Below are 18,954 nucleotides of genomic sequence, written 5' to 3'. Positions count from 1 at the left end.
ACCGATACAGATCTCAGATGTACACAAATACGGATGAACGATAGCTGTTTTTTGTGTGTGCGCGCGCACGTGCACGAGTGTGCATTTGGGTTTGATGGCGGGAGTGCGTTGCGGACGGAGTTATGAGATTGGTGTGTGCGTTAACAGGCGATGAGAGATGCTGGATCATTCAGATAACGTATGGCTTCCTGTTGGAGTGGCTTAGACGCTAGTTATGGCCTGCGTGGCTGGAGGTGGGGAGGTTTAGAGACACATGTGATTCTATACCTCCGGCTGCTCGGCAATTGCTAAATTATGGGAGGTGAATTTTGGTCACTGGGACAGTTATGTCCCGTTTGACCTCCAGCTCTCCCCCAGAGTTCACTTTCAGGTCAGGAGGGCAGAGGAGACGGAGGTGAAGGGGTGGCAGGAGGAGGTGAAGAAAAATGTCCAGACACTTTTCTCCAGTTTGTCAGTGCAGTGGGATTTCAACTAATTACATTATACTTCGGCTTTGAGCATCTGCATGACAGGTTGCATCCCATGTGTGTCATTTTCCTGTCTGTATGTCTGTGTGTGTGTGTGTGTGTGTGTGTGTGCGTGTGCGTGCATGTGTCCGTCCGTCGTGTGTGCGGGCCAGTAAATCAGTCCCAGGCCTCTCTCTGAGTGCTGTCACCGCCTAAAAGCTTTCCCTCGGTCTCGTCCAGGCCTTCCTCTTTATGTCTGAGGTCAGTACAGTTCACAGGTCACCAGGGGTCATGCTGGGACAGAGGAGGGGCCAGTTGGGTTGCCTAGCATCGCAGAACACCCACTGCTGTTACCGAGGCGATACAAAGAGACCTATAGAACGCCAACTTCCTCTAGGAGTCTTAAAAGCACCAGCAGGTCCCTTTATCCGTCTCCTTTGACTTTTACTTCCCTTTTTTTCTTGAGCTGCCGATCTCTCTACTTTAAAAAACTATTAATACATAATTAAAACTCTTGCAGGGTACTACATGCTCAATATTTAGATTGGAGACAGCCATTCAGTCTCTAAACTGCTTTTACTGTTCAGGGTTGTGAGGGGATTTGAGGCACGCGCACTTCACACATAAACGTTTGCATTCCTGTACACCAGACGTGTCAACACAAACACAATGCAAATCTCAGGGCCAGTAATATATTTCACATGACTCCCCTTCATCATATTTCTCAGTCAGTGATTGGTCACATTGAGACCTGATTCCAAGATGTCGTATTTATGAGCGGCCATAAAAAAATGTTTTTAGTGCTTTTTCCAGCCAAGTGTTCTTCAGGGACAGCTATGGGTTTGACAAGTTTCTGAAATCATAGCTAATAGATGCGTCATCATTTTCACATTGACTTGTGTGGAACTGTAAAATCGACTTAATGGGGCTCAGAAAAAGCATGCTACACAAGGCTGCAAGTCTTGTGGATAAAGAGTAGACGGACAGTAGACATGGTCCACTAGGCCAGATCAGCCGGCATGGACACGGTTGGTTGACCCAACCAGCCAAGAGGCTCGGGGACAAGAATAGACAGATATCAGCAGAAGAAAGATGTGTGTGTGTGTGTGTGTGTGTGTGTTTGTCCTCTCTGTTGTGGAGACTGGCTTATACACACATCCCCGGGCACCTGAAGGGGTTAGGTTGGGTTTGGTTGCCAAGGAAGTGTTTGGTAGCACTTACACTGGGCAGGCCGAGCTGCGCTGTCAGGTAAATAACACACACACATGTACACACACGCGCACAGTACACAGACACATGCACACACACACACACACAGTACACACACACATGTACACACGCACACACACACACACATGAGCGGGGACGGACACTGTTCATAGAGAAGTTTCTGAGAGTGAAAAAGTAGATTGTTGACTCTTGCTCTTCAGACGGTATCGCCACGGTGACTGGGGCCTTTTTAAGAGGTCGTAGGTCAGCGAGCAGAGCTGCATGACCTCATTACTACTACTAGTCAGTGACACTGGGGTGTGACTGTGCATGTGTGTGTGTGTGTGTGCATGGATGCATGTTCACATTGGTCACCGTCTTCTGCTTTCTCGATCAAAAAGCACCACAAGTAATTGGTTTTAATTGACGTGTGTTCAGACGCAGTGTTTCAGAGATCACTCGGGGCTAGGTACTCAAAAGAGAGAACATTAGTTTACAACCCGCACAGGTCAGACACTCCTCCTGTCTTGGTCCTCGTCTCCTTTCTTTTCTTAAATGTCCTTACTCCTTCATTCCTCCACTCCGTACCCACAGAAGGTGACACTGAGAGGGGAAGGAGAGAATGTGAAAGACATAATGTGCAACGCTTATGAGGCTGCTAGGCCAGTAGTTACCCTGGAAACAGTCGAGAGCCCGGCGGTGCACACAATGAACACACACATAGGTATACACACCATGCACACAATAGCTGCAGAGACCTAAAGTGTTGCTAATTAGCTAGTCCGCGCTGGTTCTTTGTGTGAGCCATTTTAAAGGAGAGATTAGAGTCAACAGGGAGAGAAGAGGAATGTAGCTCTTCTCTCCCTCTCTCTCTTTGCTTTCTTCATGAGCTCTGGGACAGTGTGTGTGTGTGTGTGTGTGTGACGGCCTGTTTTTCACCTGACTGACAGAAGATCTTTTGTCTTTTCAATCAACAAAAACATATGAAAAACACAAGTGTAGTGAAACTTTGTTTGCGGTAAAGTGAGGTAGAACTTTTTCCTCTCATTAATAAAATCATAAAAAGTTAGATCAGCAAATAATCCAAATTCACCCAAGTACTATATGTTAATGAGGGCATTTATAATTCATTTTTCTCTGTTGTCGCGCAAATTTCATGAAATTAAAACACTGCTTTTTATTCATGCTAATTCAAGGAGCGATTTCCCAAAGGAACAAATCTATTACATGTTACTCACCAATTGCATTGCTTTATGATTAATATCTATTATCTGAGCCAATTATTAGAAGTGACAACCTTTGTGTGTACACACAACTTCATTATTTACAGTAAGTAAAAAAAAGGAAGAAGAAGTTTGGGTCATAACTTTGTCTTTTCAGACGAACATTTTTCTCATTGCTCTTTTTACTTGTCCTGATGGACTTCTAATGGTTGTCTAGCAGAGTCGCCCAAATCTCTGAACACAATTGTGAGTTTACGAAGTTAGTAATACAGATAAAAGCGATCACATCAACAAAGACGAGGTTTAAAAGAATCTAGATTAAACTGGGCTTTGAGGTAGATTTTAGATTGAATAATGTGCCTGTTCACATCTGGATGTATTGACCCTCTTACTAAATCACACAAACACACACTTCCCCTTTTTGGAAACACGCCCTTGCTTCTCATTTGGAGAAGTTAAAGATTTTGTTCTCGTTCAAAACTTCTAACATCTTGTGCAGCAGCCAGCCTTTGTTGTGCCTGCCCACTTCCGGTGTTTGTGTGTGTGTGTGTGTGTGTGTGTGTGTGTGTGTGTGTGTGTGTGTGTGTGTGTGTGTGTGTGTGTGTGTGTGTGTGGGTGTGGTAAGGGTGGGTGCGAGGGTGTGTCCACCATCTCCACAGCCACAACCAGGTGTAAAAACCCTCTGAACCAAAAACATGAAAGAGTTTTATTTCCAGCAAAGCGGGCAGGCAGGCTAATACTTTTACAGGCCACTGACTAGGAGCGTGTTTTTCTGTTGAACCAATAGGCGTCTGTGTGTGTATATTTGTCTTCATGTGTGTATGTGTCTGTGTATGCATGTGCACATGGCAGACAGTCTCTGTTTGTGTATGTATGTGTTTTCCCTCTGTCTCCTGAGCTGAGTCTTGGCAGTGTCTTGCATGTGTTATTAGTTTGATTTTTTTTGGGGGGGATATTAATAATAACAGTTAAACGGTTTCCATATGTGAGGTCTGGTTGCCAGGCTAGTGCTATCCTCATCATGGGCTGGCCTCTCTCACAGTCTAGCCTCTCAGGAGTTGCTCTTGTTGGGCAGGAGAAGCAGCTTAAACTCTGGAGGTCACCCAGCTAAGACCTACCACCTAAGTGGCCTTGTCTTCCTATGAGCAGAACCAAACTACTTAACTGTCCTACCGTATACAAGAGGAGGGCTAAATATTACAAGGTACGCCGTGTGTGTGTGTGTGTGTGTGTGTGTGTGTGTGTTTCCCGCTGTGGGCTGGGTCTGTCTGGAGTGAGACCTTCCTCTCTTGCCAAACAAGCTGTGTTGAAAACCGCAGGGAAACTGCATGTGTATATAATGTATGACGTGCATGTGTGTGTGTGCGTGTGTGTGGAAGGAAACTGCTGTAGAGCTATTTGCCGTCAATTAGCCGCCTGGACTGAGATGAGGCCTGCAGTACAGAGGGAGCTGCTTTTATAATCTCAGGAAGGGAGTTCCTCTCGCTTTCTGTCCCCGCTCACCTCATCATTATCTTTAATTGTCTATCTCTTTATGCCCCTTTTCCCTTCGCTTAACAGAGAAAAGCTGACAACATCTCCTGAGGAAGATAGCTAGATTCCTCCCTGTGTATGTGTTTAAGACGTGTGTGTACGATGATGAATTGTGTAATGATATAAAGCAGTGCTGGGTATTCAGTCAGCTCCTTTTTATGACTGCGCGTATACCCCTGTGAATCAATAGAAACATTAGATGAGTGTAGGGACATAGTTGAAGCGGAGAGGTTTTCTCGTTTCACAAAACAGTTTTGAACTGAAGAGAACCATCTGGAAAACGGCAGGGTCCCCGGAGTTTAGAACAGGTCCCTTTTGTGAAAAATAGGATGTGAAAAAAAAAAAGAATCTAAAATCAGCCAGGGTTTTCAAACATTACGGCATATTTTGAAGTTCTTTTGGAGTTTGTGAGTTTTTATTGCGTTGGCTCTTGAACGCGGTCTTTCCTCTCTTTAATGGTCAGTCTGGGCCCAGAGAAGCTTGCTTCAGCCGTTTTAAAAGCTCAGCTCTCGCACGGTGCCTTTATATTGCGGAAACATTACATTAAATAGCTGAACGGGATCGCGGCTGGCTGGTGTTTCTGAAGGTGTCCCAGATAGTTCCAGCTCGGCGGCGGCCTAAACTGATTGAGGTATCCAGCGTCGTTTAAGCTCAGTTATATTGGTGGACCACTGGTTTGAAGTCCACGTTGCTATGAGCGAAAACAAATGGCAGGAAAGCTGGTGAAGGGAGGCCGGAAAGGCCTGATTAATACCAGAAAAAGGAGCATGTGAGGAAGAGTCAGGGGCGAAGTCTTGGCAGAGCATAGTTTATTTGTAACCCACCGTGAAATTGAGCGGCTTTAGCAGGCTTTGGTTCAGGCTGCCCCTTGCCCCTGTATGTTTACCCCTGGAAACCCCTGATCTGCACTGAATATATGTACCAATCTGTTCCCTTACACCTTTGACCTATTATAGTGAAGTTTCACTAACTTTAAAGAATTAGTTTTTGTTGTTAACTCAGTGTATTTTTTACAAATTCATTTTTCCAGTGATGTAATTATTAGGACCACGTTCACTTATTGCTGACTGCAACAAAGAAAATGCGGCTGCCTGCTCAGCAGACTCATTCCGTGCAACAGAGCAACTTCTTTATTTCAATATTTTTAGTTTTCCAATTATAACAAACCTCACATATTAAAAAATAAATGATCAGTCTTGGCAGCAAATACAGTGTGCCATCACAAGATTATGCAAGTAGATAAAAGAAACAGTTATTCAAACATATACAGCTACTGCTGTAATTATAATGTACAAAAATCTTAAAAGAGAACCCCGGTCTTTGGCTTTATTAATCATTGCGAACATTTTGTTTCAAAACCTCAATTAATTAAGCCTCCCCTAGATCGTTTCAAAAACAGATGATAAAACTTGATATATCCTCAATATTTTTGATTCATACTTGGGTTGTTCACGTTTCCATTCTATAGCCAGTCCTCCAAGCAATACAATTGCCAACAAGGGATTTTCAGTTTTGTTATCTGGCTGGCCATGTCAAGAACCTCCTTCTAAAAACTTTAACTACAGAGCAACTTACATTTTTTTGCCCAAACATAATCCTACAAATTTCCCATTAAATTTAACGTCTGGTGGAAAACATGAGCTTCAGTGAAATCAGCTGCTGTTACCAACGACAACGATCTATGAGTCAATCTTCTCAACAGTTCATACTCTATGAGGTAGTTATCTTCATTGTTGAAATGCAACGAATCTAAACTCAAATATTCATGAGCTAATCCTAAACCAGGTATCCCAGACCCACAGCTGCCATCAGTGGGTCTCTGTCTGACAGTCCAGGGAAGGCGAAGGTCCTCTCATGAGGCCAACAGCTGTATTCACAAGGCTTGGTTTCATTTGGCCTTGTGCGATCTATTTTAGGCCTCCGTCTAACGCATATCTGCTCTCAGAATTTACTGTGGCCAATAAGGGTATGGGTAGCAGATCTCTTGAGAGGAGAGGGGGCAGGGCACAAGAACGACAGAGTACTTGGAGAAATGCCAGCCAAACTTTATACATTATATGGAGAGGCCGTGTGAAGACAAGAGACAGATCGGGTGATATAGACGGAGAGAAAGAAAGTAGGAGTGATCTGGGAAAGCAATCTGGTTTTTCTGGTGACTGACAGCGATGCATTTGATACGTGAGATTCCACCGTGGCCGTAACCAAGCCTTCACTCACATATGCCCCAAAGTCATATAGCAATCCCACTAACTGTCATCTCTCCAGTAATCCCACTGTGTGTGTGGGTGTAAGTACTGGGCCACTGGAACACAGGTGAGCTGGTGGTACTGTAGTATCATCATCCTTTCAACAAATTTACATGCTTTGTAGATTGTGTTACATCTGCTCAGTCTTGTTTCATCATCTTCTCTGATCATGAATCGCTCTGAGCAGCCATAGAAAGAGAAGGAATCGAAGACAAGAGAGATTTAAAGGCAGAAAAGCCAGCAAAGACCAAGCCAGGAGGAGGGAGGAAATTAAAGAAGGAAAGGGGTTTATTGGCGTTTGGAGGTTGGTGTTATTTTGTTTTTTTTGAGGTGCAGTGCAGTGCAAATGGATATAAGGGATCACAGGGGGGTGACCCAGGAGGGCGGCAGCATCGACGCAGCTTTAGCTTGGCTTTCAGCTTCAATGACAGCACCCCAGCAAGGAGATAGAGTGAAGTAAGTGTGGAAAAAAAGAAGATCCACCACTCATTTCTGAACCTGGTCTCGCTCACTGATCCAAAAATCAGAGAGCGTGCAGGCCTGTAGAGAAGCAGCTGGGTGTGACGAGCTCTTTTCTACGTCTTCACCCTGTAGCTATCTACCCCTCTCGTCATCTCTCGCTCTCTCCTGGGGAACTAAGGGGGTTTAGGACTGGAGGAGTGGTGCATCACTGGCCTCTCTTCCCAGCCTGCTGAGCTGGTAAGGTGGAGAGGGGATACTTGTTTGGCACTGACGATATCCGTTGCGTCCGATGCTGCTGAAACATCTGAATCACTCACTTTGTCTGGCAGACAGATGCAACAATGAGCCTCTCACTCACCCTCACTTGTGCACCTTTCTTTCTTTTTTGTACTCTCCACTTCTTGGTCTAAGAGCAAAGAAATCTGATACAACCTGCCTCCCCCTTGCCCTTCCTAACTCCCACCTCCTCCTCCTCCTCCTCCTCCTCCTCCTCCTCCCTCAAGGACAGCCCACTGTCTGCCCCGGGGGCTGTTTATCTACGGGGGGAGATGAGGAGGAGTGGGTTGGAGGGGGACCGGTTTGTTTCGTTTCGGCCGTCAACAATGGACCTCAGTCTGTGGTGACGGACTACTCCAACATATGGTACCCACCTGTCTCTCTCTCTCTCTCTCTCTCTCTCTCTCTCTCTCCCTGCCTCCCCCTCCTCCTTTGCTACGTCTCTCTGTTTAGATTTCTTTGCTTATTCCTGCGTTCTCTCTCCCTGTCTCACCCAAACACACTGGGGGGATTAGAGGCCAGATTCATCACACACAGAGACCTGTTTGCTTTTGCAACCTGAGCCACACACACACACTTTCACATAGAGTATGGACATGTGCATGTACACACACACTGCAAGATCATCATACACACTTGGCAAAATTAAATTTCTATCCTTTTCCTCGAATGGATCCTCTAACTGCCTCACCAACCCTCCCTCCTTTCAGAAACATAGTTGTCAGCCATTTTTCGAAATCCTGTTAAGGAAAGAAAGTAGCCCTTACCTTGTGTGTGTGTGTGTGTGTGTGTGTGTGTGTGTGTGTGTGTGTGTGTGTGTGTGTGTGTGTGTGTGTGTGTGACCCTGCTGAATTAAAAAATGCACTGTTATTAAAGGCTGTGTCAGAGGCGATGATTTACAGAGGGGAGCGATGACAAGTCAGAAGAACTCACACACCGAACTGACGCACGCACACACACACACACACACACTCTCACACTGTGCTCTCAGGCCTCCAAGCTGAGCAGTGACCTCCTCACCCCTCCTTCCCCTTCCTCCTCCCTCCCTCTCTCACTCTAATAAAACCTGTCTGACACCACTGATGTGTGTACGGTATATGTGTGTGCGTGTTTGGTGTGTGTGTGTGTGTGTGTGTGTGCTCCGCGGCAGCACAAAGACTCTGTTGTTGGGCCTCCCTCTTAGGCCTCTCTCATATTTTCTTTAAAGGTGCAGTGCGCCCCCAAGAATGCCACAGGGGGAGCGGGGAGTTGAGGTTGGGGGAGTCTAGGAGGAGCTGGTGTGTGTGGATGAAGGGGGGGGGGGGGGCGTGCTTTACAATGCTACAGCTCACCCAGGTCACAGAGAGAAAAAGGCAAAGAGTGAGTGTGAAGAGGAGAAATGAAAGAGAAGGGTCAGAGCAGAGGAGTGCTTCTTGACAAGGTAGATATGAGAGCGTTTGGCTCTGTGTGTGTGTGTGTGTGCGTGTGTGTGCGTGTGCGTGTGTGCGTCTGCACCAAACCTGTTGTCCTCTTTTTCACTTCATATGCTCAAAGTTCAAGGTGCAATTCAGACACCATAACATCTGTGAAATAACAGTGCTCCCATCCCAATCAGTAACCATAAATAGAACCATAGATTCAGTGAAAACCAACCTGTCCATATGGGGCAGTGACTTGCAAACAATATAAAGTGGGGTTTCTAATACAAAACACATATAAGACGAATATAACAGCTCATTAGATGTTAAATAAATATGTGTGAAATGGCATATCATTTTAAAAAGCGATACACGACAAGATGCCCTGATACAACAACATCTCGCCTTTGCTGTCCATTATTTTCTATATTCTAACTCTTCACAGTGTATTATCCCTCATGTACTATTACCGAAGGAAACAAAAAACACTTCAAAGTTTGTTTGTATCCGGTTTATGTCTCACCACTGGTATTGTAAAGTAATATAGAAGCACTGTTACTATGGTTACCTGCATTTTCCTATTCCTTGCGCACTGATTCACAGCACTGACAGCCCTTCGCCTGGGCAATATCTCAATTTCACCACACAATGACTTTCATTGCAATCATATCATGATGATCACATCACGTCATACTTTTACAAAATAATATCGTTCAGTCAATTATCGGTGTAGCGTGAGAGACTTTGAGAGACAGTGGGACACATTAAATGCGTTAGAAAAACATGTCATAGTTCTATGTACTGTGTATAGATGTCAACCAATAATCGAAAAAGGTTCCTGTAGTTATGGTATAAAACTACACTTCAAAATATAATCTTCACACTGTCTTATAACAGTTTTGCCTATTTGAATAAAGCGGGATCTAAATCCACAGAGCACATTTCGATTAAATGCCGAGAGAACCACGTGCTTTGTTAGTTCTTGTCCCTCACGTTCACCCACATCCATGAATACAGCCATAGGAGAGGAGACAGGCATCACCTCTGCTTGGTTGTAGCGTTTATGAAAGCCATAAATGGCTCTTTAATATAGTGGTAATCAGGGTGGTAATTTGGGTGGAATTGTCCCTTATTGTTGCCAGACATGCCTCCCCAACTCCTGCCAACACACACGCATACGCACACACACACACTCACTCCTGGGCAGACAGGGTGTTCAAGGAGTAATTCACACCACATGCCAACAAACTGGGCGGTTGTGTTTTTTTTGGGTTTATATGTGTGTGTGTGTGTGTGTGTGTGTGTGTGTGTGTGTGTGTGTGTGTATGTCTGTGCCTGCTTTAATGCTGAGGTCAAACCAGTAAATGGGAGGGGGTTCCCAAGATTTTTGTTAAAGTGTTAAAATGTGTGTGTGTGTGTGTGTGTGTGTGTGTGTGTGTGTGTGAATAGGCACATCCACAGCCACGTCCCTGTGTGTGTTTTAATTGCGGTCTCAGCAAAAGTAGCAAGTGTGCTCGATACAGATGGTTTTCATCACTGACTGCACAGCGGACTTCTCCCTCTTTCTGTCTCCCTCTAATCTCTCCTCTCTGTTTTTGTAATTAAACGTTACTTAATGTACCCGAGCTTCTAATTTGACAATTCATTAAATATGTGACAATATACTGTAAGTGTGTGCCGCGCTGTTTCACAGCGTTACAGTTTTCTGTGGTTGTGAAATGATGCAGGAGAACAGATCTCTGGTGCTGGATGATTGAGTAAGAGCTTCCATGGTAAAGAACATCCCTCATTCTGGCCGTTAATTTGCGGTCTGCGCACACACACACACACACACACAAACACACAAGTGTGCACGCTGACACACCACAGACACACACACAGACTTTCATAAATCAATATTTACTAAGGAACCTTTCCCCTTTGAGTCAGAGGAAGCAAATGTGCATCCTGCTGTCTCCCCTCTCTAACCCTCTGTCATGAGGTTGTGCCTGTGTGTGCGTTTGTGTGTGTGTGTGTGTGCGTGTGTGTGTGTGTGCTTACAGTAAGTGCAAGGCGGCTCTTGTGTTTTGAGATGGGTGTTTTCTTGTTTTGTTTTAGGAGCAGTTCAGGCATACCAACAACAATGTCCGTTTCTCTGGGACTGATTTGTCTGAATGGTAGCGAGCTTGAGCTTTTAATGCTTCAACAAGCAACACAGCCAAGAAAAGAGAAATGCAATGACAGAAAGAAAGACAAGAGAGAGATAAACAAGGAGATATGAGGAGAGGCAATGGGAGGGATGGCTGAGGTCGCTGTGTCGAAAGGATGAATCCGCACCACTCAAGGGCAGAGTGAAGGAATGGAGACAGAGAGCTAGAGCGCGATGGTGTCACTGGTTTGAATGGACAGCACCGCAGGGCAGAAAGGGGAGAAATGGGAAGAGGGGGAGGATTGAAGAGGTGGGTGGTGGTTAGTCACAGCTCTTTAGGGCACATCAGGGCAAACGGTCCCTTACATCACTGTGACACACACAAACACAGTGCAACTGACACACATGAAGATATGCTGACACACTTCTGCCTCAGAGGATGTGGGAAACCCACTTTGCACCTTCCTCGGAAAAAGAGAGGAAGGAGGAGGAAGAGGAGGAGGAAGGGGGTGTGGAAGAGAGCGAGTGAATCAGAGGGGAGGGCAGAGAAACAAAGAATGGAAAGGAGGAGATGGTCAGGGTTTGGAGTTAAAGAAGGTTTTGAATGAGTTGGGCAAGAATACAGTCAAGCAGACGCACTGACGCAGATACTCAAGCACGGCGTATGAAGGCCAGGTGGACGTCTCACGTTGAGGAAACCTGACCTGACAGTTTGGCAAAGGGGAGGGGCAGAGTAGGAGAGTTGTTGTGCTTCTCTTTTCTCTAAATCAAAAAAGAAGTTTGAAATGACGTGTTGTTTGAAACTAAACCTACTCACATGAATTTAGTGAAAATATTTGAAGTAAAAAAAGGTATATTACTTTCAAGAGTGTGTTGTGGCATAATTGTACAAATATTTCACTGTATGAGTATGTGTGCATGATGAACATCTCTATTTGTCCCTCGTAGGCGCTCCAGGCAGCCAGACAGTTCCTCCTCCAGCAGGCCTCTGGACTCAACTCCCCTGGCAGCAACGAGGTCAAACAGAGCGCTGTGCAGGTCAGAGCACACACACACACACACACAGATCCACACTCACGTGCACAACCCAAGTGTTGCTTTGTCAGAATCTGTATAATATTAAGCCCCTGGCTGCTGCAGTTTTGCCTTCACCAACTTGCCACGTCAACTACGCAGTATGATATAGCCTCATACTTTTCTCTCTCTCTCTCGTGCTCTGTCTGTCTGTGTCTCTTTCTGTGTGTGTGTGTGTGTGTGTGTGTGTGTGTGTGTGTGCGTGTGTGTGTGTGAATGAGGTCTTTGTAGTGATTGGGTAGTGAGCTGTTTTCAGAGTTGAATTCCACAGTAAGCAGAGAGAGTGGGGTTAGCTGGAGTGCAGGATCCCCACTGTGGAGGACTTGAGGAGGACACACACACACACATTATTACTATCTGTGTAGGTTGATGAATATCACACATGACATTACTTCTGGTAATTCTTTACATTCATGTGATGTGCAGAGAACATGCAGAAGTGTGATTTGTAGCCATGTCTCTTATCAATAAAGTGGGGCCAAGGGTCTACTAGAGCAGCAAGCAGGCTGGCTATTGCCCTGCTCTACTCGTTAACGTGCCACATGACATTAAATAAAAGAAAGAGATAGAAGGGAGAGACGGACAGATGTGAGTCGGAAGCAAGAATAAGGTCAGATTTCATTTGCAGTTTCGGCCGACAGGAAGGTGCTTGTGGGAAAAATAGGACGGACTTTTCACGTTAAAAGGTGATAATACATTGTACGGCAACTAGATAAAGACCTATGACTTATGTTTAGGGAGATATGCTGCAACATGTACATGCAAGTGAGAGAACATAAGATTAATGCTTCATGGGAGCATTTTCATTTGTTCACATAAATATTTGGTGTTGGCTCATGTTTTTCCAGGAAAACTCCTCTGGTGCAAAGAGACTACCTTTCAAGTCCAGCAGCAGGAAGGGGGGGGGGGGGGTTTGAAATAGTCAGAGGAAGAGCTGGGTGTTGAATATGAACAGCAGTGGCCATCATGACAGAGTCGAAAAAGAAAGCAACAGTCACCTAGAACTCATCAACAGAAAGACCAAAGAAATATAATTTGCCGTGTCGGCCACACAGTTTAATTGCCGAGTGACCCCTGGAAGTGCAAAAATGCCACAGAATTAATGACGATGTGAAGATGTCAGAAATGAAAAAACTTTTTTTTTAAAGGAGGATCTCGCAGATTACTCTTGAATTGTATCAGAATCACTTTATTTACATTGGATAGCAACTGGCAGTTGTATAAATGACCTGGTGACTCTTAAGGGCCATGAGAATACAATAGATACGGTTTTATATCAGATCTGTATTGTTCAAATCGTCCAAAGATTAAAGTTGCATTGTCTCTGTAGATCACCACAAACTGGGGCACATGTGGCCTAAATTGATATTAATACACATGCCATCAGTCACAGTCGTTCAAACATTCACCTAAAGTCTGGTCTCCTCTGGCTCTGGCCTGCACTCCTATTATCTTATCAGACCGACACACACGGTTTAAATCGTCATTTGCGGTCGATCCAAATGGCTGAGTGTGTGTGTTGTGGGTCAAACACATACCGCTCTGCTTGGCTCTCAGGATGGGATTTTGATTACATTTTTCTGATGTTTAGACTCTGACTCATCTTCAAAATAAGGAAAGAGCTAGAAAGTGAGGAAGTAAGAGAACGCAAGCATGTAGAGGGAACTGAAAGTGAACATGTAACGCACATCTATTTGTTTAGCAATGAAGTGTAAGGAACTACTGCTGTGTCTCTCTGCGAACACTGACAGCGGATTAACTGACAGTATTCTCACGAGGATGGGGTCAAGCACAGGTGCTTTATACATGTTTGTCTTACGTGAGTTACCTTACACTGCCTTCCTCCTCTCTCTCTGTCGTGAACACACACTCTCTCTCTCACACACACGCGCACACACACACATTACGCTACCCCTCCTCTTCTGACTCCATATCTGTCTTATTTGTCTTGTTTGTTGTTGCCTGGCCTGGCTAGCCTCTCTGGACTCTCCAGGGCATCCACGCTACATCTCTGTTGTCTGAGCTGTCAGCCCCCACGTACCCCGGCAACACACTCACACACACACACACACACACACACACACACACACACACACACACACACACACACACACACACACACACTTGGATTTACATTTGTGTGTGTGTGTGTGTGTCTGTTTTCACTTGGATCCTTGCACTCAGAAACACAGACACAAACAACAAAGCATTAAACAACTTCAGTGCTGCACTGAAGTTGTTTAACAGACCTCACAACAAACCTGACTACCAAGGTGGCGCGCAGAAACATCTTAATTACCGTAATTTCCAGCTTTATGATTATTTTAAAATTGCAGCAACTTCCCTTAGTTGCTGTCATTGAAGCGATCAGCCGTCGGCCACGGAGAGAGGGTGAGTGAGCGATGGAGTGAGAGAAGCCAGACATTTAATCTGGTCATTTCTAAAGGTGGCTGGAAGCAACTGTACAGTGTGACACACAGTGGCTCACATCAGGCACAAAATGGCCGTCCTCAGGTTGGTTCCTGCTGGGCTGCTCACACACATGCAAATGAGCCTCAGACAATAATGAGATCTTTAGGAGCTCGATAATTCGATTTTTCCCTCCTCTGAGGGAGAACGACAGAGGCAGACAGGGAGAGTGGGAAGACTTCTATTCGTGTCGTCATTTCTCTGGAGAAGCCTTGGTCTGCGCTGACAACCCCCCTCTCTCCCCCCCCCCCCCCCCCACCGCTTCCCCATCCCCATCATATTTCTCTTCTTTTCTTTATTTATAATAGAGGGGAGGATCTGAGCTGAGAGCAAAAGAAACTCTGAGATTATATCTGCTTTTTGATTGGTTGTTCAGAGATTGTCTCTGTGTTTGGCTGGCTGTGTGAGATGGTATCAATCCACTTTGTGCGTGTGCGTGTGTCACTGTCATGTGTCACATTCAGGAGAAACTCGACAATAGCTCAAGTCTCTAGACAGGGCAATTGCACGAAAAATTGATTGTGCGCGACAAAATTGTAGTTACAGTTGCTGAAAAGCACGATGATCAGAATAGTGTAACGGGATTATTTGGGAGTTCAAGACAATTCAAGACTAAAGAGGAGTTTTAATTTGAGGTTAGAAACAAATTTCACACAAATAAATCAATAATTCTTTGTGATGATAATAATTTGGTGGACGGTAATACCACTTAAGATGAGAAGATCGCCAATGGAATGGATATGTTACAAAGACTGTTATGCTTATGGCCTTGTCGGTCTGTCACTCACTATTGGATTATGTTTAAGGTTTTTAAGGTTGTTTACTGGAGTCACGGAATATTGCGAAACAAATCAATCGTAGTAACTCTTTGTACTTCATTCAGCAGTCTTTCCTGAATAAGTACAAGTAAAAAAGGACTTTCCTTTGTGAAATACTCCATAGATATCCATGCCCTCTGAGGTATTTGGATCATTTCTGTCTTTAGCGGCGTGTTTGTAGTAGGTATTGCCCATAGTTGGCCACAGTTACTGTAATTGGTCGTGGCACGTGTGCGACCAAGTGAATTGGTTGACACACAGTTGGCAGACAGAGTGCCAATTGGCGGATTACCCAGCATGACGCGTAGCATGCCTCCGTGACCTGCCACGCGTTCTCTACAATGGGCACACTTGGCACGCGCTCATGCACTGGGTGGGCACACAAGCCGACACATATACACCCACTTGGCAGACGCACGCCTGGCACACTTAACACACTGCCACTTGGCATGCACACATACAGATTAGCGCACGTGCTTGGCTGCGGCCCATACGTATGTAATTGAATAGCGTGGTGTCCTGTTTTCATGTATTATTGAGGACCTCGTTTAATTAGGAAAAAAAAATGAAAAGACTCATCAGAGATATGTTAATTAGCTTGCCTCTCGGCTCTCTGGAGAGGGCTGGCACCAGCACAGTGGGATGGAGGAAGAGATGGAGCCACGCAGGGAAGACGGGAGGAAGAAACTGAGTCATGTCAGTCTTAGAGCTGAGCGTTTATTGCAGTGAAAATACTTTTAATCAACATTACAACCCGAACTCACAAGTTTTCTATACATATACTGTATGCTGCCTCATAGCTGCCTTATTTGAACCACTACAGATTTGAACAAAAACACTGAATATAGAAATTCTGAGGCAGGGTTCAAAGTCTTTTAACTAATCAACAAAAGTATGTGGAAAGATGAGTGTTTAGCCCCCCAGAGTCTGCGATGCTGAAGCGGGTCCTTCGCTCTTTTATTTCCTTTCAAAGTGTTTTTCCCAAAGCACTCCTTTTGTCCACTCAATGAAAGTGCTTAGTTGGCAGTTTGTCTTATTTGATGTGGAGGGAATTGGGGCTGCTTGTGCACGCGCATGTGTGTGTGTGTGTGTGTGTGTGTGTGTGTGTGTGTGTGTTGGGGGGGTAGTATGGGGTCCTGACAGTTTGTGAAGGGTGTACGGGAGGAGGTTGAGCAGCCAGTGGAATGGGTTTGGCTCTGGGCAGAGGGGTGGACAGACAGAGGGGAAGGATGGAGAGGAGAGGTTTGGGTCTGGCCACTGAAGTGTGAAACTCTTATTTTGTGATTTGAAACATGAGTGAAATCAGTAATGAAATATGGTCGATAACGGCCTCTCACACTTCCCAATGAAATGCCCTGAGTGTGTGTGTGCCTGTGTGTGTGTTTCTGAAAATGTGTTGTCATTTTTATTCTGAACCACTGGGGCGTTAGATGGAGGGAGGCGGCGGACGAGGGGAGAAGAAGGGAGAGGGAGAGAGGAGGGGGAGGGGGAGGATTTTCCACTTGAACTTGCCGGTCTTTCACTGTCCTCTCTGAAGTTGTTTTTTTCCCCGTTTTTTTTTCCATTTGTCTGGCCCCTGTCAGGGAGAGCCGACTGTTATGCATTGTGAATGTGTATGAGTATGTGTGCCTATGTGAGCATAGAACAAGGCCCAGCTCAGGCTAGTTGAGATCCCAACTCCCTGCTCTCAACAGCCTGCGTTCCTCTGTGGGCTCAGGTCCGTCTCCCGTCCTCACACTATCGTTTCATCTATTCATGCATGCATGCATCCACACAAGCATCCATCCTTATCTCCAATTCAGTTCAAATGCATGGCAGCTTGAAGTAACTTGGAAAGCAATGCAATAAAGTGCAGTAGCAGCTCAATAAAGTAAACAACAAATGTCTCCAAAATGTCTGTAAAGAAAAACAACCCTGTGTTCAACTTTGTAACATTGCTGTTCTTTAGACAATCCCATTATATTCAGTTTAAGAAGTTTAGGAACGAATGACGAAACGCTTGAAAAATTCCACTTCACCACATTTGGCGATACATTGTTTTTTTTACTTAACAGTGAAAATATGCTATCAGCTACATGATCTTTTATGCAGAATAACGTGCAATTCACCAACTAGCTAATACAAATACTGCAGCCTGTTATTATATTAGTGGCATGCAACATATACTGTAGATCACCTGTGTCATTTAATGTGGCCCGCGAATCCGCCAGCAAATTTTTTTTTTTAATAAAAACAAATATATGTTGTTGTTTTTTTTTGGAAAAATTATTAAAAGTTAGACTTGAAAGTATAAAAGTATAAAAGTATCCCCATGGTCGAAATTATGAGATAGAAAGTTGAAATTATGAGATTGCATGTGTACCGACATTAAAACGATCACAACAGGTGGACAGGAGAGGCAACAGCCCGAAAAGAGGTTTTCCAACGATTGAAAAAGATCGACAAATAATCCCAAAATGTCCACAAAGAGAAAAATTGATGCAGAGGGAAGAAAATGTAATGAAAGATGTGAAAGCGAATACATGTTTGTGCTTCAAGGAGAACAACGGGTCTGTCTTCTGTCTTATGAGGCGTGTCGGTGATGAAGGATACAATTCACGTCGGCATTTTGACACCAAACACGGAGATAAATTTAGCCTCCAAGAAAAACATCAAACTGTCCAAGAATTAAAAGGCAGAGTGCAATCACAGCAGAATATATTTACACAGCTACAGCCCAGTGCATGCTGAAGGTATGTGAGCAGTGCTCCGACCAGATACAGACTTTTACAAATGTCAGTTTGTGAAGAAACACCATCGCAGACCGAGTTCATGAACTAGCAGCAATCTAACAACACAGCAGCTAAGAGACGAGCAGGTACTTGTGTTTCTAATGAACTGTTGATGAAAGCACAGACAACACGGATACATCATCTATCCATGTTCATCAGACCTGACTCTCAGTGAGCAGCTCTTGGATGAAGCTGCCATGCACAGGACGACGACAGGGAGGAACATTAGTGATGCAGAGAGGTGACACAAACAGCATTGAACAAAGTTATTGTAATATTGTATATTGTAACTTGTGTTTGATATTTGTCTTTGTTATTTTCTTTAATAGTTTGATCTTTGATCGAGTCATGTGGGTTTCTTAACCCTCAATTAAAATGATTTATGTTATAATAACAGAAATGTGTTTAAATATAATTTTTCATTTATATAACTGCACGCACAATATGTTTACACTTGAATAAACAATAATCAAATGCAGAGAGTTATTTAACAATATGTTAGGAGAAGTTACAGTTATACAGTCTTACAGTTACAACCGGCCCTTTGAGGGCGACCGTGATGCTGATGTGGCCCAGAGTGGAAATGAGTTTGACACCCCTGCTGTAGATGCTTGCTCTTGTGGCTACCACAAATATACATGTGACGTGAAGGCAATTACTAATAGATAGAAACATACGCACAAATATTCAATAAAACCTCCTTTGGCACATTGAGATTTAGTTTGGCACCATCTTACTCGCACATTGTTTGTAGACACAGACAGGCTCATGACTCAGCAAAAATGAGGCGGTAAGATGCCTGTATCATCTCCAACCCCACCTGGCTTCGCTCATCAGTTCCCCCCCAGAGTAATGTGGCCCCTGGCCCCGCTGCAGATTAGCTGGAGGAGGGGTACTCACCA

The 18,954-nt window shown here is 44.6% G+C and overlaps 1 protein-coding gene across 2 annotated transcripts in view; it reads left to right on the top strand.

The window, feature by feature from the left end:
• Positions 1-18,954, top strand: part of foxp4 (forkhead box P4) — an 84,888-nt gene that overhangs the window by 33,769 nt on the left and 32,165 nt on the right. For both annotated transcript variants that reach the window (XM_079297184.1, XM_079297185.1), the window contains exon 3: positions 11,869-11,958. In XM_079297184.1, coding sequence (XP_079153310.1) covers positions 11,869-11,958 — 90 coding nt within the window. The remainder of the gene's footprint in view (positions 1-11,868; positions 11,959-18,954) is intronic.

The sequence above is a fragment of the Melanostigma gelatinosum genome (assembly GCF_949748355.1).
Source record: "Melanostigma gelatinosum genome assembly, chromosome: 3".
Lineage (NCBI taxonomy): Eukaryota > Metazoa > Chordata > Actinopteri > Perciformes > Zoarcidae > Melanostigma > Melanostigma gelatinosum.
This window is presented reverse-complemented; position numbering and strand designations above follow the sequence as displayed.